This window comes from Schistocerca nitens, chromosome 9 (assembly GCF_023898315.1).
Source record: "Schistocerca nitens isolate TAMUIC-IGC-003100 chromosome 9, iqSchNite1.1, whole genome shotgun sequence".
In the NCBI taxonomy this organism is placed as follows: Eukaryota; Metazoa; Arthropoda; class Insecta; order Orthoptera; family Acrididae; genus Schistocerca; species Schistocerca nitens.
This window is the reverse complement of record NC_064622.1, coordinates 425,713,504-425,736,429: the sequence shown is the minus strand read 5'-3', so window position 1 is coordinate 425,736,429 and position 22,926 is coordinate 425,713,504. Positions and strand designations below refer to the sequence as shown.

At 44.6% G+C, this 22,926-nt stretch overlaps 2 protein-coding genes across 2 annotated transcripts in view; one reads left to right on the top strand and one right to left on the bottom strand.

Annotated features, from left to right (window-relative positions):
• The window catches only part of LOC126203565 (uncharacterized), a 45,840-nt gene extending 34,456 nt beyond the window's left edge, over positions 1–11,384 (top strand). The window contains exons 6-7 of the mRNA XM_049937891.1: positions 4,160–4,224; positions 11,052–11,384. Coding sequence (XP_049793848.1) covers positions 4,160–4,224; positions 11,052–11,111 — 125 coding nt within the window. The 3' untranslated portion in view covers positions 11,112–11,384. The remainder of the gene's footprint in view (positions 1–4,159; positions 4,225–11,051) is intronic.
• A 763-nt stretch (positions 11,385–12,147) lies between these two features.
• Positions 12,148–22,926, bottom strand: part of LOC126204293 (hatching enzyme 1.2-like) — a 160,020-nt gene continuing 149,241 nt past the window's right edge. The window contains exon 6 of the mRNA XM_049938681.1: positions 12,148–12,258. Within this exon, the coding sequence (XP_049794638.1) occupies positions 12,148–12,258 (111 nt within the window). The remainder of the gene's footprint in view (positions 12,259–22,926) is intronic.

Below are 22,926 nucleotides of genomic sequence, written 5' to 3'. Positions count from 1 at the left end.
GGTACATGCAACGTTACAAATGGTTAATGGCGCCTTGCTAGGTCGTAGCCATTAACTTAGCTGAAGGCTATTCTAACTGTCTCTCGGCAAATGAGAGAAAGGCTTCGTCAGTGTAGTCGCTAGCAACGTCGTCGTACAACTGGGGCGAGTGCTAGTACGTCTCTTGAGACCTGCCGTGTGGTGGCGCTCGGTCTGCGATCACTGCCAGTGGCGACACGCGGGTCCGACATGTACTAATGGACCGCGGCCGATTTAAGCTACCACCTAGCAAGTGTGGTGTCTGGCGGTGACACCACAGCGTCATTGGATGCGGTATGGTGAAGTGTAGGGTCAGTAAACCGCTCTCCAAGGCTATTATCAATTTCGTGAACTGGAGCCGATACTGCTCGCCCCAGTAGTTCTTCAGTCAGCTTCATGAGGCTAAGGGTTAGTACTATGTTCTCCCACCAAGGAAAGATCCCTGGTGTAACATTGAACTGTGTCCTCCGTGTGGCAGTCAGCCGCGCTGACCGATCAGCTACAGAGGCGGACACAGTGTAAGAACAGTCGTCGTCAAAGTACACTAACTGCCAGCGGTTGAGTGTGATCGATTCCCAGCAACAATCTGTTTCAAATACGATATGGATTGTTGCTGCCAGTGAATGCAGCGCCGTTTCAGTTTCCGATCCAACATTTCAAAGGCAACAACTTGCCACGGGCATTTGGAGTCGGATACTTCGCAGAAGGCCATAACTCTTAGCGACATATAAAGGTAAATACACGGTCCGGTCACATTAATGTGACCGCCGCTTATGTTCAATGTCAACGTGCAATTACCACTCACAGACGACATGTGGCAGCACTAGCAGTGGAGAGTGTAAAAAGCGTTCGGTGGAAAGCAAGAAACTGTGCCATCGTTGTTGTCGGCGCGGAGGCAACTGTGGTGCACCACGGGCCATAGATGACAGGGGAGAACGACGAGTGCGAAGATCTGTATGGGCGAATAAGACGTGCAACCACTGAGCAACTGACCACCCAGGCGAACCAACAGTGTCTCCTCAACGATCATTCAGCGAACGTTTCTGCTTATGGGCCTCTACAGCTAGCCCCTGCTTCACGCACCCATCGTGACTGCTGTTCATCAGCGACGGAGGCTGCAATTTTCTCGCCAATACGGCAACTAGACATGAAATGTTTTGCGACAGGCAGCCTTTCCAGCTCAAGCACATTTTATCCTTCACTGGATAGGTGGCCTTTAGCGTGTACGGCCCTACGACAATCGTCGGAAGGTTTGCATCCCGGAGGAAGGACCGTTATGGTCTGGGGAATATTTTCGTGCCATTCCGTGGATGATCGCGGCATTCTGGAAGGCACAATGGATCAACACAAGTATGCAGCTATCCATTGGAACACATCCACCCCTTCATGCAGTTTGTTCCTCCTCGGGATGATGATATCTACCACTAGGACAGTGCAACATGTCCGTGGTTTGAAGTTTACCACACTCCTTTGACCACCAACCTCCCCAGATTTAAACCCAACAGAAAAACCCTGGGAGCACCTCCATAGGACTGTTCGCGCTGTGGATGCTCAACAGAAAAACCTATCGCAGCTGGCCACGGCATTGCTTTCAGTATGGGTCCTTTTGACTCACTTACTCTCTTCATGCACGTTTCGCAGCAGTCCGAACTGTAAAAGATGATTATTCAAGCTTCTGGCAGGTGGTCACATTAAATGTCACATTACTCCTCAATGAGCCAAATAACAAAGAAACTGGACATTTTTTGACTATAGGTGTGTAATGTGTTCTGAGGAGACGGAAATTTGCCTCTTCTCAAATGATGCATGGCGTCAATTTCATCAAGAGTCCAATGTGGCATTTAACTGTAAATGGGTAGTTCAGGTCAGATGTGGATCAGTGATGGTTTGGGGGATTTTTGCTCAATAACTTGGACCATCTCATCTACAAACCGATCAGTATGTTTATTTTAAAATTCTTGGTAGCCCAAAGTTGTCCTTTCTTCAACATCTCATGATGACTACGCCGAGGACACTCGTCTTCTAAGATGACAATAGCCACAACTGTAGGCCTCCATACGAACCGGTTTGACGAACACTCACGCACCTAGTCGCACCTCGATTATCCCACTGGATCACCGGATTTTATTTCCATAGAAAATGTCTGGGACTATTTGGCACAGCGGGTGAAAGGCAGCAATCAACATCATCGCATTTGGTTCCTTTGCGGGATTCAATTATTATGAGTGGCGCAGCTGAGGAAACTTGACCTTCTTTCTCACCGAACAGAGGCCGTTATCAAGTGTAGAGGCGTTATTACGCCGTGGTGTCTTCTGGGGTAACTATCCGCACGTACATACCGGTCCCAGAGCTTCTGCCACTGGTCAAACGTTTTCTGGAAGTCCTGTTCTTTGAGGGTGTTTATCACCGCCAGCGATGCTTCTTGAATCCTCTCTAGAGTGTCGAACCGACGGCCTTTCAACTTGAGTTTCGGTTTTGGGAATAGCGCGAAGTTGCAAGGTGTCAAATTGGCGAGTACGGTGGGTGGTGTACAACCGCCATGTTGTTTTTTGCCATAAAGGTCCTGGTGAGCAAGGACGTGTGACAAGGCGCGTTGTCGTGATGCAGCAGCCAGTTCCCTTGACGCCAACGTTCGGGCCGTCGCCGCACGTTTTCACGGAGCCGTCGGTGCTCACTTCAACACACTGTGCCTTCTGATCGGCAGTCAAGATCTTTAGCATGCCCAATTCATCAGTCAACATTCGTTGACGTGTCCCATAACCAATATCAACTTCATCCCATCATCTTGACATTTCCACTCTTCATACAATCTCCTGCAGGTCCACAATACAACCTCCCTGGAATTCAGGAAACTGTATGAATTTTCCTTATCATCGTCGCTTTCGCGTCTTCATTGTTTACTAAACCTTTACGACGCTCGAAATAACACATTTTTTCAGCGAGTCGAAAGCTGTTAATTACGTCAGCGTTTACATTTGGTTCTCAGTAGTCGCTAAGTAGTCTCCTTCTCAAAATGGAACCACCTAGCAATCGGATTTTTAGAACTTTTTTTATATGCTCTCAAAGCAGCGCGATGCAACTCTACAAAATTCTCGAATAAATCGACTTTTAAGTTTTCCAAACATGTTTCATAAGCGAAAATAAGGTTCGTATTTATTGACGAGAAATGGCCTGTGATAGAGTGTTCACCCGCTGTATTGATCAAATTTTTAAACAAAGGTGCGTGTTCTATGACCATTTCTATCAGGCGTAGAAAACATTAGGCGCCCGAGACTGATAATTACTCCGTCACTATTTTTTCGTTTTTTCTTTCATTTCGAATACCTTTCTTCACTTAAATATAAAATTTACCACATATATGCCAGTTAACGGATCTAATAGTCATATCTATAAAAAATCACGTCTTCTTATTTATAATTATGTATTGCACACAAAAATTCAGCTTTCAGTACGAACAAAATTTCTTAATTGCCATCTTTTGTAGAAGATTGTTAACCAGGACTGTATAGTTAGAAAAATACGTATTAATTTTTTTCTGTCTTTCTGTACTTTACGTTTCACGTAAATGCTCATAGAATGCTTGTTTTAAAATTTGATTCTAGCAGGACTAAAACCCAGGTCCTAACACTTCACCGCCTATCGAAAGAAAATCATCTTAATTTAGTGTTTTAAAAAGGGTGGAAAACTTAAAAGTCGATGTTCTCGAGTATTTTTGAGAATTACAGAGAACTGCTTTGGGGGAGGTATATTTGAGTTCTGAACCACATATATCATAAACATAAAAAATTACAAAAATCCGATTGCCGTGTGGCCCCCTTCTCAGATGAGTTGCTGTTTCATAGCACCCGATCAATGGACGAAATGCTGATTATTGTATTACTCATCGTATAAGCAGTATGGAAAATTCGTAGCAATTACATGTGGGCCGAGTTTCCAGACGCCGATTCCGTTAACATACTTTATGCAATAATATATAGCCTTCAGAGAGGAGACGCTACCACACCCAGAGTTTTCGATTACCGCTAGATCCATGTATAATAGGTATTATTATCTTTCCAAAAATCTGCAATCACTGCAGAAAAAAATAAAACTTTCATGCAACATATATACCTAAGATATTTCGTTGGTTTTATTGTTTCAGGCTCATCGGAAAAATGTGAGCGGGCATATCGATTTACGGAATGCTTCTGGGGCGAGGTGACCAAGGTGAGAACGTAGTAACTACCCTACTAACCTATAGTTTTCATTCAGTATAGTGCTTTCTACAGCGGAGTTGACATTACTGTAAACAGGTGTTGAGTATGGTTCATAACATTATATTGTACGTTATGGATTTGGGAAGAGCGTTATTGTAACATCTATAACTCATGATGAATTTGAGCTAAAAAGGCAGTATGTAGGTTTACAGCACTATTTCATTGCCACTAGCCGATTTCGGGTGTTTTCAGATGTGCTTACGGTTGCTACTTATTTAGATCCATACGATATACAGCAAAGCGTGAAGCTGTTACGTAACATCAGACGTATCAGACTTATAAATGGTTTCCGCCATTTACTCTGGACATTTTTTTCCGTTAATTCTACAGAGTACAGCGGCTATTTCACATTCGACGCATTTCAGAATCGCAGCTTCTTCCAGTTAAATACTTTTCACTCAAAAATTTTGGTGAGAACCTGATGGGTTGGAACTATTTTACATTTATTTATGAGGCAATGTCATTCATTGATATTGAAACTGTGTATGTTTGTGTGTGGTAGAGGTCGTATTTGTGGTGGTTATGGTGTTGGTGGTGGTGCTGGTGTGTGTATGTGTGTGTGTGTGTGTGTGTGTGTGTGTGTGTGTATGAAGAAGAAAGAAGTAGTGGCGAGTGTTGAGGGCAAACGTCTGGCCTCCTATCTACACTCCTGGAAATTGAAATAAGAACACCGTGAATTCATTGTCCCAGGAAGGGGAAACTTTATTGACACATTCCTGGGGTCAGATACATCACATGATCACACTGACAGAACCACAGGCACATAGACACAGACAACAGAGCATGCACAATGTCGGCACTAGTACAGTGTATATCCACCTTTCGCAGCAATGCAGGCTGCTATTCTCCCATGGAGACGATCGTAGAGATGCTGGATGTAGTCCTGTGGAACGGCTTGCCATGCCATTTCCACCTGGCGCCTCAGTTGGACCAGCGTTCGTGCTGGACGTGCAGACCGCGTGAGACGACGCTTCATCCAGTCCCAAACATGCTCAATGGGGGACAGATCCGGAGATCTTGCTGGCCAGGGTAGTTGACTTACACCTACTAGAGCACGTTGGGTGGCACGGGATACATGCGGACGTGCATTGTCCTGTTGGAACAGCAAGTTCCCTTGCCGGTCTAGGAATGGTAGAACGATGGGTTCGATGACGGTTTGGATGTACCGTGCACTATTCAGTGTCCCCTCGACGATCACCAGTGGTGTACGGCCAGTGTAGGAGATCGCTCCCCACACCATGATGCCGGGTGTTGGCCCTGTGTGCCTCGGTCGTATGCAGTCCTGATTGTGGCGCTCACCTGCACGGCGCCAAACACGCATACGACCATCATTGGCACTAAGGCAGAAGCGGCTCTCATCGCTGAAGACGACACGTCTCCATTCGTCCCTCCATTCACGCCTGTCGCGACACCACTGGAGGCGGGCTGCACGACGTTGGGGCGTGAGCGGAAGACGGCCTAACGGTGTGCGGGACCGTAGCCCAGCTTCATGGAGACGGTTGCGAATGGTCCTCGCCGATACCCCAGGAGCAACAGTGTCCCTAATTTGCTGGGAAGTGGCGGTGCGGTCCCCTACGGCACTGCGTAGGATCCTACGGTCTTGGCGTGCATCCGTGCGTCGCTGCGGTCCGGTCCCAGGTCGACGGGCACGTGCACCTTCCGCCGACCACTGGCGACAACATCGATGTACTGTGGAGACCTCACGCCCCACGTGTTGAGCAATTCGGCGGTACGTCCACCCGGCCTCCCGCATGCCCACTATACGCCCTCGCTCAAAGTCCGTCAACTGCACATACGGTTCACGTCCACGCTGTCGCGGCATGCTACCAGTGTTAAAGACTGCGATGAAGCTCCGTATGCCACGGCAAACTGGCTGACACTGACGGCGGCGGTGCACAAATGCTGCGCAGCTAGCGCCATTCGACGGCCAACACCGCGGTTCCTGGTGTGTCCGCTGTGCCGTGCGTGTGATCATTGCTTGTACAGCCCTCTCGCAGTGTCCGGAGCAAGTATGGTGGGTCTGACACACCGGTGTCAATGTGTTCTTTTTTCCATTTCCAGGAGTGTATTTTAAATGCAGTGCGAATGTAATTGTTTGCATTCTGCAGATGCGTGTGAAAACACCTGAATCCGATCATAGGCAATCAAATGAAATGGAAAATAAATAGTGGCAATCGCAATGCATCAATTTTATACGTGGCCCTGCCTAGGCGTTAACCCTCGTCTCCCAGATTACCAAAATTAAGCGCTGCCAAGTTGGGCTACCACTTGGATTGGCGCTGTTGGCAAGGGGGATGGGAGGGGGGAGGGGGGGGGGCTGCTTGATTGAGAAATAGCAGCTCCGGTCTCGTAAACTGACATACGGCAGGGAGAGCGGTGTGCTGACCACATGCCCCTCCATATCCGCATCCAATGATGCCTGTGGTCTGAGGACGACACGGCGACCGGTCGGTACCGTTGTGCCTTCATGGCTTGTTCAGGCGGAGTTCAACTCTTCTGGTACACATTCCAGTTCCTCAACAAATCTGACTAGAAGAGCGATGATTCCAGGTTTTACGCACTGTATCAGTGACGCAAACCAGTCTAAGTTTCAGTTATTGCAGATTTATCCCCAGTAATAACTCACAGCCTTTGTGCAGTTAAACCTAAATATAATGGCATCCGTCCATCCCTGAGGGATGATGGTGTAGCATGCTTGGTTCAGAGTCTGCAGCGTCTGCTGTGGCTAAAAAGTCCCACTCGAGAGTGGCAGTCCCTACTGCAGTTTGGACATGTGAAATTTGAGGGACTTCGAACAGAAGCCGCTCTGTCTCTTCGCTTTGTCCTCTTCCTGATTTGTTCCTGTGTGCGTTCGTCCTCTGAGAGCTTGACGCCGTTGCGCACAGTTACTCGCCACTTGACACGGTCATCTGCAATGCTTTCCCAGCGGCTTGGATTGATTCTGGTCTTGGTCAGGTCTCTCTTGCAGACATCCTTGAAACGAAGATGCGGTCGTCCCACTGGCCTCACACTTTTCTGAAGTTCGCCGTATAGCAGCTGTTTCGGTATCCGCTCAGGATCCATGCGCCTGACATGTCCCAACCATCTTAGACGTCGATTACTCAGGAGTGCAAAGATGCTGGTTGTGCTTGCACGATGAAAGACTTCGGTGTTGGGTACTCTATCTCTCCAAGAGATCTGAAGGATCTTCCGGAGACAGCGGAGATGGAAGCTGTTGAGTCGAGATTCATGCCTAGAAAGAGTTGTCCATGTCTCACAGCTATAGAGAAGGGTGCTTATAACACAAGCGTTGTAGACTTTTAATTTAGTTTTTATTGGTAAGCAGTCCGTTGTTCCATACTCTGTTTTTCAGTCTAGCCATGACAGATGATGCCTTTGCGATTCTGTTAGTAAGTTCAGTGTCCATGGACAAGTTGCTACATATTGTGGATCCCAAGTAGGTAAAGTCATCAACTATCTGGAGAGGATTGCCATCAATGCTAATGGATGGAAGGTTGGTAGTGCTCTGCGCCATGATCTTAGTCTTTTGAAGGCTGATGAGTAGACCAAACTTTTCACAGGCATTTGATAATTTGTTGATTATATACTGCAGCTCATCTTCTGTGTTCGCTACTAGAGCTGCATCGTCCGCATATAACAACTCACGGATAACGACTGTATTTACTTTCGTCTTGGCCTTGAGGCGAGCAATGTTGAAAAGATTTCCATCAGACCTCGTATGTAGATACACTCCCTCCTCACAGTCTTCAAAGGCAAATCTGAGCAGAAGGGAAAAGAAAATCCCAAACAATGTAGGAGCTAACACACACCCCTGTTTCACACCGCTATTAACAGGGAATGCTTCTGATGTTTTACCGTTAAAGCAAATTGTTGCTTGTGTTTTCTCATGGAAAGAGACAATTATCTGCAGTAGTTTAGGTGGGCATCCAATCTTCTGCAACAGTTTGAAAAGCCCATTTCTGCTCACTAAATCAAACGCTTTAACAAGGTCAATGAAAGCAATATAATGTGGCCTCTGCTGCTCACGACATTTCTCTTGTAGCTGTCTTAAGGAGAAGATCATATTTACGGTTGATCGGCCGGGCCTGAAGCCACACTGAGATTCTGTGTAGATTCTGGAAGCTAAGATCTGTAATCGCATTAGGATGACTCTTGCATAAGCTTTCCCGGCTACACTTAGTAATGAAATGCCTCGGTAATTGTTACAGTCACTTCTGTTCCCTTTCTGTTTATATAGAGTAACTATCCTCGAATTCCGCATACTCATCGGGACATAACCTTCTTCCCAGCTGGTTGTGATAAGTGAATATAAATGTTTGAGAATAACAGACTTGTTGTACTTAATAACCTCTGCAGGGATCCCATCTTCACCTGGGGCCTTTCCGTTAGCAAGAGAATCTATTTCTCTACTAAGTTCTTCCATAGTAGGCATTGCATCTAGTTCTTCCATAACTGGCATTTGTTTGATGGCGTCACATGCATCCTTGCTAACTTCATTCTCGACTGCATACAACTCGAGGTAGTGTTCAACCCAGCGTTCCATTTGTTTGCCTTCATCAGTAATGACTTCACCCGTCTTGGACTTCAGAGGAGCTGTTTTTCTGACAGTTGGTCCAATTGCTTTCTTAATACCATCGTACATTGCCTTAGCATTCCCAGAGTCGGCCGCTTTCTATATACCTACACATAAATTCAGCCAGTAGTTATTTGCGCATCTCCTGGATGTTTGCTGTGCCCTGTTCTTTGCTTTCCGTAGGTCATCTCGAGTTCTTTCATTTGGGTTTCGTTTGTAAGCAAGCAGGGCTTTCCGTATAGCCTCAGTGACTGGTTCCATTTCTTCCAAATTTTGCTCGTACCAGTCCTTATTTCTTTTTCCTTTTATTCCATAGGCCAATACTGCTGAGTTGTAGATTGCACCCGAGAGTTTTGCCCATTTCTTACCAACATTCCTTTCTGCTTGCACGTTTCCTGGGAAAGCACTTTCAAAATTACTGGCAAAATCCTGCTTTCTTTGTGTGTCATGAACCTGATCTGTGTTGATACGGGGATGACCTCTCGGTTTAGCGTGGTGACATTTCTTAGGAGTGAGCCTCAATGTGCACGCCACTAGGGCGTGGTCTGTGTTGCAATCAGCACTATGATAACTTCGTGCCAGTAGCACATTTTTGAGACCAGTACGCCTAGCTATGACTAAGTCAAGTTGATGCCAGTGATGAGAGCGCGGGTGTCTCCAAGACACCTTGTGCTGATCCTTAAGCTGGAAATATGTGTTTGTGATACAGAGTCCATAAAAGCAGCAAACTTCAAGAGTCTCTGGCCATTTTCATTCATTTTTCCCACCCCATGATGTCCCAGGCAATTCGGCCATATGTCGTTATCTGATCCAACTCTAGCATTAAAGTCCCCTAGAATATACAGTGTCTCGGTGCTAGATACCTTGGCTATTCTGTCACTGAGTAAGTCATAAAACAGATCCTTCTCTTCCATGCTGGATGATAAGGTAGGAACGTACACATTTAGGATGTTGACAGTGCCACTTGAGGAGCATATTTTCAAATCAATAATTCGCTCTGTTCCACCGGATGGTGGCACAGTACAGTCCAGGAGGGCGTTTTTAACAGCAAATCCTACGCCATGAAGTCTTGGCTCGTCTTGAGACTTCCCCTGCCAGAAGAATGTGTAATTATCCTCCCTGATAGAGCCCGCATCTGGAAGCCGCGTCTCCTGCAGTCCCGCAATGTCTACATTCAAACGATGGAGCTCTCTGTCAATTACGGCAGTCTTACGGATGAAATCAACCTCTTGGGCATCGTCAATGTACCTTGGACACATTGTCCTAACATTCCAGGTGGCAATACGAAATAGTGATTTCTTTATTATTTCATTTTTGTTGTTGGTAGGTGTACTATATCAACCCGCTTGTCGAAGATTACTTCTCTAAGCTTCACACACCCCGTACAGCAGGCGGATAGTGGCGGGACAGCACCTTATTGGCTGGGGGCTGCCCAGCTTGAGGCGGGCGGTAGCTGTCCAATGAGATGCAATGATCTCTCCCACCGTCGGAAGTGGCCCCTGGCACTCGAGTCTTACGCCAATCAGACAGAGCTTATAACCGGTAACTGCCTCTTCCCGTGTTGTGCCGAAGTCCTTGGACGCCGCTGAAGTGTCCTCTCCAGGATGCTACAAGCCTGAGCGATAAATATGAAGACATGTGAGTTGCCCAATCATCACGGTCTCCCTCTCGACCTAAATGATAATATCCAGAGGAAAGGCAAGCCAATTCGTCTGGTATCACTTCGGTTGCAGGAGCTGCCGAAAGGGGACGTAGTACGCCTTCCAACCGCCTTTGGGGCCCCACTCCAGATTTTCTTTCAGGGTTTTCTCCCTTAGCCTTCATCCCTCCCGAGACGAACCACAAGGCAGTGGTGTGTTAAGGTAATTAGAGAAAGAGAAGGAATGGTAACTGAGGAGAGGGTAGGGAATAGTATATATAGGATATAGGATATAAGACGGGTCGTTGTGAGGCACACTTTGTCTGGCTCCTCTGCTGAGACCTGCCCGGCTAGGTTGCACCTGCCAGTAGCTACGCTACCGCCGATATAGCTCTCAGCTTCCTTGGAGCACACAAACTCTCCCGCCCACACGGACAGTGCTACGATAAGGCGGTGCCTCATGGGAGAGTAAACCTAAATGTACATCTATAAATTGTTCATATAGTTGCCAATCATAATGCATGAAATTCATTAGCTGATTCTCTTCTTTTTGTTTATATTCCAGTTCCCCGACAACTCTGATGAGAAGTTCGACGATCCCAACTTATTTGCACTATATCAGTGACGAAGAGGTAGTTCCAGTTCCAGGATGACTGTCTGGCCCCAAAATGAGTGTCCGTGCTGTGAACGCCAATACTTGTGAAATTTTAGCAAAGAATGGAGTCAAAACATGAATTCAGTGTATTTATTTTATTTATAAAAATACAAACCAGTATACAGTGAAATTGATCTTTGTGGTATGACAATCATTATTCAAGTGCAATAATACATGTTAAATACTTATTTAAAATTCAATTAAAGTTTCATGTATTTTTGATGTGACATAAAAAATTGTTGGCACTATTAATCGACATTAACTGCAACAAAACTGCTTCGTGCATTTACGTCTTACAAGTGTAAATGACTTCCTAAACCTTCATTATCCTACGAAAGCAAGCAAGAACAGGTAAGATAAGCTGTAGATGTTTTATACAAAGTAGATTAATTATAACACACACATTATGGACCAAGAATGATGTGGACTTGCGTCTCGCCTCTCACAAAACTCAATGAGCCATTTGACAGTCGATTCACCCGGTATCAACCCTTGAAAAGCAAAATGAAAAAAATAATAAAATAGATGCAAATTAACTGATATTTCAACGAACGTGACAGGCCCTACCGAAGAATCATAACGGTCAGTAACACATCCATGTTGTGTAAATATGTCTCGTTTAAATGCTTGTGGTGAGTAATAGTCTCAAGCATTCTTCACAGTTCCATTACACTTGCTGCAGTCAATTATTCGAACTTCGTTTTGTAGTTTTCTCACAGAGGTAACACTGTCACAAAATGCAAAGATAATGTGGTAAAGGCGTCTGATCTGTTTTAGAGACAGTTACAGATGTGATTACAGTGTACTGCAACTGTTCCATTTATGTGTATCCCCTAACAGTCTGGAAAGCAACAAAATGATTAGAGAGACATCTAACATAGTACGTGACGCGAAGGCACAGTCTTTAACGCCGACGAGATAGCAGCATGAAAGGCTGCTGGCTGCTCAGATGATCCACGTGGAATGGAACGGACCCAACTGCCAGCACTTAGACATTTTCTTCAGATTAAGCCTTGGATGACTTGCGCTTCTGACACTCCTTCTTGTACATGCCGTTGATCTTACGCAGGTCGCCCTTGCTCAGACCTTTACGCTGACCCAGCTTCGCCTTGCTCTCCTGCGAACAAACGAGATAAAGTAGAAGGCAAAATGAAAAAGAGGAGAGTGATGGAGAAATGCGGAAGGGAGGAAGCGAAAACAAAGGATATTTAACAGTCTACATAGAGGATGGGGTCTTACGAGAAAACAGACCGCAAGTTCGTATTGTCAAGCATCGGAAAGGAAATTGGCGGTGTCAGTTTCAAAGAAACCGTACTGCCATTTGCCTTAAGAAATTAAGGAAAAAACTTTGGAAACCAAATTCTGGATGACAAGACGAGGATTGCAACCAGACTCCTCCAAAACATGAGTCCATTGTCCTAGGGACTGCGCCAACACGAACGGGAGATTGAGATCGAGGAAGAGAAAAACACTGAAGGGAAAGGTGGCGTACTAAGTGATGAAGTAAGATAGTTCACATAGCCCTCTGGGCATCTTATCATGATGGAATCTCCGCTATTCCAATGGACTACGATAAACTGTTGACGGAAGAGGAGCTCACTATTTCGCTTGCTAGATGTAGAGTGTAACACAGAGGTCGTCAAACTGCGCTCCGCGAGCCGCAAATGGCCCAAATAAAGTATTTGTGGGGCCCGCCGTTCTCAGCCTTATTTAATAATAATATGCATTTTGCAAGTTACAGCCGAGCCCAAAAAAGTCAATGTTAAGAGCTTCTTGAAGAGTGTACTTTTCCTGCTCACGAGAGGAACTCCCCATCGCAACCCCCTCAGGTTTAGCGCTAGGATGGCCCAGTGGATAATGCGTCAAAAATTGAACACAGATCAAGCATGAAAACAGCAAGAAGGTGTATCGAACTGTGAGAAAAGAAGCAAAATAAAAACAGTGAACGGTCCATGTTCAAGATGTACAATAACGAGTGCATTTGCACAGCAACGCCGTCGTGGTTATTCGAACACGGTATTGGATTGTGAAGGAGGAGGTCTAGGTACAAATCTCCCTCGTGCCGCATACTTTTCATTTCTTCACAAAATTATGAACTCCCCGTCCGGGGCCGGCCGCTGTGGCCAAGCGGTTCTAGGTGCTTCAGTCCGGAACCGTGCTGCTGCCACGGTCGCAGGTTCGAATCCTACCTCGGGCATGGATGGGTGTGATGTCCTTAGGTTCGTTAGGTTTAAGTAGTTCTAAGTCTAGGGCACTTATGACCTCAGAAGTTAAGTCCCATAGTGCTTAGAACCATTAGAACCGTTTTTCTTTCCCTCCGGTCATTGACGTGTCTGTTCGCTGTATTCAAATTTGTGTCTATGTCGTGGTGTTGGTTGGTTGGATCAGGGGCGGAGACAGGTGTGTGTGTGTGTGTGTGTGTGTAATCTTATGGGACTAACCTGCTAAGGTCATCAGTCCCTAAGCTTACACACTACTTAACCTAAATTATCCTAAGGACAAACACACACACCCATACCGAGGGAGGACTCGAACCTCCGCCGGGACCAGCCTCACAGCAGACCAGGTCATCGGTTCCCTCTGATACGGGAGAATGGGGAAGGAAGTCGGCCGTGCCCTTTCAAAGGAACCATCCCGGCATTTGCCTGAAGAGATTTAGGGAAATCATGGAAAAACCTATGACAGGATGACCAGACGCGGGTTCGAACCGTCGTCCTCCCAATGCGAGTCCAGTATGCTAACCACTGCGCCACCTCGCTCTGTGTTGTGATGTAACGTCCTTTTGCAACATCGAGGTACAAGGAAGGGACCTCCAGACGTGCGCGTCTTCTATTTGTTCTTCACAAGTACCATATGTCATGACTCTTGCGTTTCGTTTTGGATTCCTTTGTTGTAACATAGTTCATCCCCATTTATCTGTTGTTTTCATTTCTGTAAGAGGTCTATGCATCATTTAGCCTGCTCTCACTTTTCATCAGATTCACTTGCGTCGGTAATATATTCTTACTATATGACACGTATTCTATAAGCTATGTATAGTATGACAATTGGCAAGACTACAGAAGGAGAACAGACACGTCAGTGACCGGATAGTTCATAAGTCTGTGAAAAAAAAAGGCACGATTGAGGTTTGAAGACGGATCTCCAGCGTCGTAGTCCGACTTCGTGCCCACACAATCACGACGCGGTGGGCATTGTGATTCGCTTCTTGTTGCACATCTTTAACTTAGACCGTTCACTCTTTCTATTTTGCTTCTTTTTCACAGTTCAGTGCACCTTCTTCCTGTTTTCACGCTTGATCCGTTTTCGACGGCTCTCTGCTGCGCCATTTTACCACTACATGTGAGGGGAGTGCGATGCACAGTTTCCTAAGCAGTAACAAACGAAAATACTTACATAGACAGTAACATTTTATGATTGCTCGATTTTAATTGAAGCTGATAGCTCGGGCGCAAGCTAATGAAGTTGTCCTAATACCACACGGGCAGATGGGTAAGTAGTGCGACCCTTGCAGGGTTAGAGGATGTGAGAAAGGTAATGCCTTATTGTTAGTCTTCCAGTATTGTTAACCAACGGATGTGCGCGACTTGTACGGTCAGCTGCTATGGTGCAAGCCGCGCGGGATTAGCCGAGTGGTCGAGGGCGCTGCAGTCATGGACTGTGCGCCTGATCCCAGCGGAGGTTCGAGTCCTCCCTTGGGCATGGATGTTTGTGTTTGCCCTTAGGATAATTTAGGTTAAGTAGTGTGTAAGCTGAGGGACTGATGAGCTTAGCAGTTAAGTCCCATAAGATTTCACACACATTTGAACATTTTTTGCTATGGTGCAAATTTTGACACGGAAGTAACATCTATTGGTGAATGCTATTACGGAGATGGTCATCACCACATATGGTGTTTGTGACAAGGAACATTAAATTAAGGCTGTTGTAATACAATGCAGTGGGCAAAAATTCAAATCGCTCTGAGCACTATAGGACTTAAGTGCTAAGGTCGTCAGTCCCCTAGAACTTAGAACTGCTTAAACCTAACTAACCTAAGGACATTACACACATCCATGCCCGAGGCAAGATTCGAACCTACGACCGTAGCGGTCGTGCGGTTCCAGACTGTAGCGCCTAGAACCGATCGGCCACTCCGGCCGGCCGCAGTGAGCAAAAGAAAAATCGTACTCAGAATACTTATTTACCTTTTTTTATCGTGTCTCATATTGCAAGCACTAAGTCGAGCAGATTTTTATCTTCATACCGCTTGCTATCATTGGTTCAAATGGCTGGTGTTCCACTTACTTGCATTATTTTGTACTAAAAGTACCTCTGTGATTTCTAGTCCGTATTGTATTTCTTTTTTCACCTTTCTAAAAACTCTTAGGCTTGTGATTATTCTTTGCGTTGACTGCGAAGAGTCCTTCGGACATAGCGACCGAAATTGAACGATACCAAACTGCAGTAGCTGTGTTGTGACGAAGCACTTCTACACAACGCAGGCACTGCAGTTTCGTATTCAGCCGATACCGAGCCTGCGACTTACAAATGAAATGTCTACCCTGTACGGGAATCATATTAACAAGATATACGAGTATAGGTGTGAAAGTTTGGGTCTGGCAGTGAGTAGTGCTCGGATAGCTGAAGCGACCGCTCGCATAAAGCGAAAAGTCCGCCACAAACTTCCATTGTCGTCATTTCATTATACAGCTGCAGGTGGATCATAATCGGAATTGCGAATACATTTTATGAAATAGAACAATGCCTGGTCAATACAAATACCTTGTTGTTTCGAAGTAAACCGGCAATACTGAATTAACGTCTATAGTTGATCTATAGTTGGTCTATAGTTGATCAGAGCATTAGATAAAGTACTGATCGAAAGTTAGCCTGACTGACGGTGTAACCTTTTGTACCAATACCCAAACTGAAATTTTACTCTAAGAAGGCATAAGTAGTGTATATCTTCACTCAGTAACTATAGGTGCAAGATGTGATCATGTCAGTTGTGATATGTAATTCCTAATTTGTTCGAGTATTTTCAGAAAATGGAAGAAAGTGGTAGAATGTTCCACTGGTTGACTGCAATGCAATTAAATGTAAGTGCAGTTACTGTTATTAGCAAATTAATCATCTGCTCGTACAGACAACAAAACAATAGTTCGTCAGACAATTACAGTGTCACAAATTTGGGGTCGCTGAGGATGGCAATAATCTGCAATGTTCCTCACGAAGTGTTCCGAATCGTGGCGAATCTACAAACAGTAGAGAAGGTGATGGAGTCGTCAGTATTGGCCCTTGGGCAAAGAAGCTTGGCTGTCAAGGATTTAACAGGTACCATTAAAGATCCAGGGCTGCCGCCGTCGTAGAGACGAGTTTTTCTGTTTCTCTGTTGGGCTGACGATCGAAAGCAGGATCCGCTTTGCTATCTTTCTCGGTGCTGAAATTTAGGCAGACGGAAATGAGTACGTCTGCCTTGCTTTAATCATCTTTAGCTTCGGTTCTATCAAGCTCATGGACCTTTGGGATAGAGGGCTTTGCCACATTGATTTATTTTGTACACTAGGGGGGAGTGTTGTACCTTGGAACATTCTTCAGACTTTACCCTCTAGCCAGCCACGTAACAGAAGATTAATATATTATTTCATTCCCTTTTGAAATGATAGTATACACTTCATGTAGCGGCAGTCTTTTTCTGAAATTACAAAAATTACTCTGGAAAATTATGATTTTCTCAAATGTGAAAAATTGGTACGAGGTACAACATGGTCATGTACCTAGCAACGAATGTTGTGTTGTGGTGTTCATTTCACAGACTGATTTGATGAAGCTATCCATGATACACTGCCCTGTGCAAGCCTCTTCATCTCCGAGTAACTACTGCAACCTATACATTCTGAATCTGCTTACTGCCTACATCTACATGTACAACTACTGTACTCATCTCTTCGTCTTCCTCTAAGATTTTTACCCCTTCTCCTCCCTCGCTTCCCTCCAGTATTAAATTGGTGACCGCTTGATATGTGAGAATGTGTCCTGTCAACCGAGGCCTTCTTCCAGTCAGTTTGCTCCACAAATTTCTTTTTTCCCCAATTCTGTTCGGTACCTCCTCATCAGTTACGTGATCTGCTCACCTAATCGTCTGCATTATTATGTAGCGCTACATTTCAAACGTTCTGTTCTCTTCTTGTCTAAACAGTTTATCGTCCACGTTTCACTTCCATACATGGCTACGCTCCACACAAATACTTTCCGAAAAGACGTCATAACACTTACATCTATACTCGATTTAAACAAATTTCTTTTCTTCGGAAACGCTTTTCTTGACATTGCGAGTCTACATTTTATATGCTCTCTACATCGGCCACCATGAGTTATTTCTGCCCAAATAGGAAAATTCACCAACTACTTTAAGATATCCTTTTCCTAATGTAATTCCCTCAGCATCGCCTGTTTTAATTCGGCCATATTCCGCTACCCTCGATATGCTTTTGTTGATTTTTATCTTACATTCTCCTTTCAAGACACAGTCCGTTCCGTTCAACAGCTCTTCCAAGTTATTTGCTGTCTCTGTCGGAATTACGGTGTCATCGTCAAACCTCAACATTTTTATTTCTTTTTCCTGGACTTTAATTCCAACTCAGGATTTTTCTTTTGTCTCCTTCACTACTGGCTCAGTATGTAGAATGAATAATATCGGGGATAAGTTGCAACCATGCCCCATGCCCCATTCCCTTCTCAACCACTGCTTTCCTTTCATGCCCGTAGACTCTTATTCCTGCCATCGGTGTATACTAGATTTTATCGATTACAACACTTTTGAATTTGTGTAGCAACAACTATTCTTCACAATTTTATAAGTGTTGAAATCGATAAAATCTACTATACACCGATAATCAGTAAGTGAAATCAAATTAAGAAAAAATATTATCGGAAATTAGTTACAAATTAGAAACATTTTGAAACAATTGCTATTGGGAACTAACATAAATTTCGATTTTCAAGCCAGGGAAAACTATTAAGACATTAAAGAAACTCAGTTCGTTTGGAAACGTCGCATGTTTCATGGTAGAAAACCTCCATCCTTATCAAAGAAGAAGATGGTGCACTACTGAAGAATTATGCTTTAACCGTCCACAAGTTATGTAACTGGTTTTAAATATGCAGCATTTTACTCACCTAAAATCTGTAGCTGAAGAATTAACAGCATTCTCCAGCGTTTTATATAATACAGCACATAAATATGTAGAACTCGTAATATTAGCAAATGCTGCACAATGCCAATGTCTCATGACAAGAAAAACTGTAGAAAATTCCGAAAATTGCTTATAGTGGTTTCTAGTGCTCATTCCTTGATGTGATTCTAAAATCAGACTCTAGAGTGAAACACCGACCAGGAAACATTGTATGTTCCTATATACTCACACGATCCTCCAGGTACAACAATCTCCATTATCAAATCTTTTTTTGTGTTGACGTAATGGCTGTTAACCCTTGTCTCGGGATCTTCGGCCGATCTATGTTTAAAACGTTTTCCAACGTTTCACCAGCAGAAGGGGTTGGCTTTGTCAAAGGTTAACCGTCGATTGTTTGTGACGGACTGCAGTCGTTAGCCCGTAGCCGAACCTTTCACAATGCCAGCCACTAGTGTTGAAAAGTAGTTTAACAACCTTCTCGACCGAAGATTTTGCTATAGGTGACCGTGTGCATAGAAGTACTGACATGGAGTACAACATACGAATACCATCGAATATACAATTGTTACAAAGCTTCACAATACATTTATCCAGGTTGTATATAGTTCGTTTTTAATGAAAATAACTATATATTACATATTTTAAAACGAGATTTAGTTTTGCTTTTGAAGTCGTGATGGTGTTAATGTTGCTGTTTTCGCGTTACTTTTAGGGCCAAATGATGACGAAGTGTATCGTCGAAAGCGGTGGACTATAGAATGGTAATGAAATTACAGCTGATGGCAGTGTAGAGAATTGTAATATTCCTATCGGCTGCTGTCATTTTTTTCCTATTTCACAAAGATGTAAATGCCGAAAGATTTTAGGTCTTTTTATCTTGGTAGACTTCACTGAATGCTTCTCGCTTACCTCTCCGTACGCTCGTCTCGACTTCACCAAATGGCTCTGAGCACTATGGGACTCAACTGCTGAGGTCATTAGTCCCCTAGAACTTAGAACTAGTTAAACCTAACTAACCTAAGGACATCACACACATCCATGCCCGAGGCAGGATTCGAACCTGCGACCGTAGCGGTCTCGCGGTTCCAGACTGCAGCGCCAGAACCGCGCGGCCACTTCGGCCGGCCTCGACTTCACCTTTTGTCCGCAAGTACGTAACAACTTGTCATCGGACCTCGTAAAACTGACTACTCGTGAGTTATTGGCGGACTGTAAACTGAATGGTTGTGCTAAAATACTGCTGTTTATGAGGACAGACTGCTTATATAGTGCCAGGTTAGTGTGTTAAGAGCGATTCATCACAGTAGTAACCTTAGGAAATGTAGGTACTGAGCAAAAATGATTGCTAGTATATTACAAACATTAAAAAGTCATGGAGGCCACTTTAGATTTAGTCACAACCAACATATTGTGTCCGCACGTAAAAACATTACTGTGCTAAACCTAAGGACAAAAGTAACTTTCGTTTGATGTATCACTGCGAAGTAATATAGCTCAATTAAACTTGTACCATATAGAAGGAACTGCTATAATACAGTACAGAAGGCAGCTGAAAGAAGCATACAATGAGAAAAACAGAAATGACACTTTCATTTCAAGATAACAATTACACTGTACTCACCGCGACGTTTTATGGACACTTAGACACCACAAAATGCACAACATGTTTAATAGGGCGTGTTGTCACCACGGACAGCAATTCATGCCAACATGAGAACAGTAAGGATGCTAAAGAGTTCACCGCGGTGAATGATCGTTAGTGCGTAAGGACGTCCTACCGTAAATCTCTCCTATGCATCACACAAGTGTGCGATAGGAATAAAGGAGGGGTAATGGGCAGGTCAGTCCATTCGCCGGATATCCTCTCGTTCCAGGAGGAGCTCACCCGTGCTTTTCGATGAGGTCACGCACAGTAATCTATAAAAATGAAGTCAGGGCCGAATGAACCTCAGAAAAGACGCAGATGATGAAGGAGTACAGTGTCACAATAACGTTGACGTTCGAGTGTGCCGTGTTCAAAGATTTGGAAGTCAGTACTCCCATGCTGCATCACGCCTGGTAACGGCATAATACCTGGTCCACAAAAACAATAATGTTCGACAATGTTCCTGGGTGCATTACGGACTCCCATACAGCGACCACCCAAGAACATTGTCGAACATGATCGTTTTGGTTGTCCAGGTGTTGCGGTGTGGGGAGGCATAATGTTTCATGGGTGCAATGAGCTTCGAATCTTTGAGTTTGGTACACTCACGGAGCACCGTTATTGTGACACTGTAGTCCTTCTACATGTGCGTCTTGAGGGTGAATTCGGCCCTGACCTCATTTTTATAAATGACAGTTCAACAAACTACACAGGTTGAGGAGCTCTAGGAACGACAGGATATTCACTGAATGGAGTGACCTGCCCATTCCGCCGACTTAAATCCCATCGAGCACGTTTGGGTTGCGTCGACGAGACGTATTGCAGCAAGTCCAAATACATGACCATCCAGCTCTTGTCAATCGTAGTGGCGAACAAACGTAAACGATCCTTGCCAACTGTATAGTCGCTATGGGAGCACTTACTAGAACACGCATTGCCGCCTGTAGTTATCACATAGCCTACTAAGAACCATGTTCCGCCTTTTGTGATTGAGCCGTGCGCGGCTCGTGTTCCTGCCGTTATTGCTTGACATCTTGTCTTGGCGGTACTCCCGTCTCGTTTCTTATTCGATTTAATGGCGCCACTAAGTTGCTGACTTGCCTGCCCGTGAGTGGCAGCAACAGCGCTTATCGATAAGAGTACTGTCGTACTATCTTTGGAGCGACCGATAGTATTTCCGGGTCGTCGTGTGTCGGGAGTTCAGTGGGGATGGAACAGCAGTAAGGTCCGGACAGACATGACTCGCCCGACCGTTGCCGGCACACATGACTTCACTAGGGACGACCTAGGTTGGTCTTTCGGTCTCTCGTCTCATCGGACGACGTGTATTTTGTCGCCGACCGCTTCCGGGTTCTCTGTGTGTGTCGACTTGTGATCCCTCCTAGTTGTTTCACAGTGACTGGTTTTAGTATTGTTCGAGTTGTTTGTGGCAGTGTTTTCGCGGAACCGTGTGCAGCTTGTGTGGTTTTGACTGAGCAGCTATTTTAATGCTGTCTGCGTGCTGCATGTAGTAAGTCGGTTGGGACGGAGCAGGGAGGAAGTCTCCGCGGAGCGCATAGCGATTTGATTCACAGGTCCAGTTATGTGGCCCCTTCCGTGTACAGCGATTTTACGACTATGACGTGTGGGGCCTGAAGATGGCATCAATGTAATGCTGAAACTGGTTGCACATAAGAAGTTCATAAAATAAACGGCTGTTGGTAAATTATTGTATCAAGAAATACATGTCAGCCGTCATCCCGCAGTCCGTAGTGGATCAGCAAAGTTGTAGTTGTTGGTGTGGTTTTGGGCCTTCAGCTCGGAAAGCACCTCAAGTTTTCTTTATCTAGGCCTTCAGCCGTATTGTCTAATTGTGATCTTTTAAAGCAATGTCTAAATAACCGGTTATTAGAAAAATAAGGTAGTGTGTTTGATTGTGCAACTCACAGTAACATCATAAATCACGATGGCGTCAGTGTGAGTGCTGTCTCTTTGCATATTACTTTACTTACCTTATACAGTACACGATACGGTCCAAGATTCATCGGCCTATGCTACTTGGCAGCAAGACGTTATAGGAAAGTTACTTTCGTCCTCAAGTTTTGCACACTGGGGGAGTTATATCAGCAAACCCACTATAAAGACCTGTATGAAAATCATAGGAGTGTAACATATGCATGGCATTATAATTATGATTACTAGTGCGTCAGAAACCTGACGTTGAAAACATTGAAACAACAAATCCTGTGTAGGCTTCTTTATCGATACGACTGAAAGAGTCTACCGAAAGATACTTCGTCCGTAGGAGCCTGCAGCATTAATAAACTTTCACCATTATGCCCCGCGGAAATAAGCATGCAGAATTCTCTTTGAGTTCATCTGCCTCGTGATGACTGGGTGTTGTGTGATGTCCTTAGGTTAGGTTTAAGTAGATCTAAGTTCTAGGGGACTGATGACCATAGATGTTAAGTCCCATAGTGCTCAGAGCCATTTGAACCCCTCTGAGGTCAAATGATCTAGTAAGATATCTACTTAACTGATAACAGGAATAATAGGAAATCATTGTGGAGAACGGGGGTAAACGGCATTTAATTGATTTTGAAGGAAACGTATGTGATGGTCCAGCGAACAAGGAACAGGATTCCTGATCCATATTAACGACATAGGAGACAAACTGATTAGCCGTCTTAGATTGTTTGCAGATGATGCTGCCATTTACCGTCTTGTAAAGTCATCAGATGATCAAAACGACTTGCAAAATGATTTAGATAAGATATCTGTATGGTGCGAAAAGTGGCAATTGACCCTGAATAAGGAAAACTGTGAAGTTATTCACATGAGTACTAAAAGAAATCAGCTAAATTTCGATTACACGATAGGTCAGACAGATCTGAAGGCTGTAAATTCAGCTAAATACTTAGGGATTACTATTACAAATAACCTAAATTGGAAAGATCACATAGATAATATTGTAGGTAGAGCA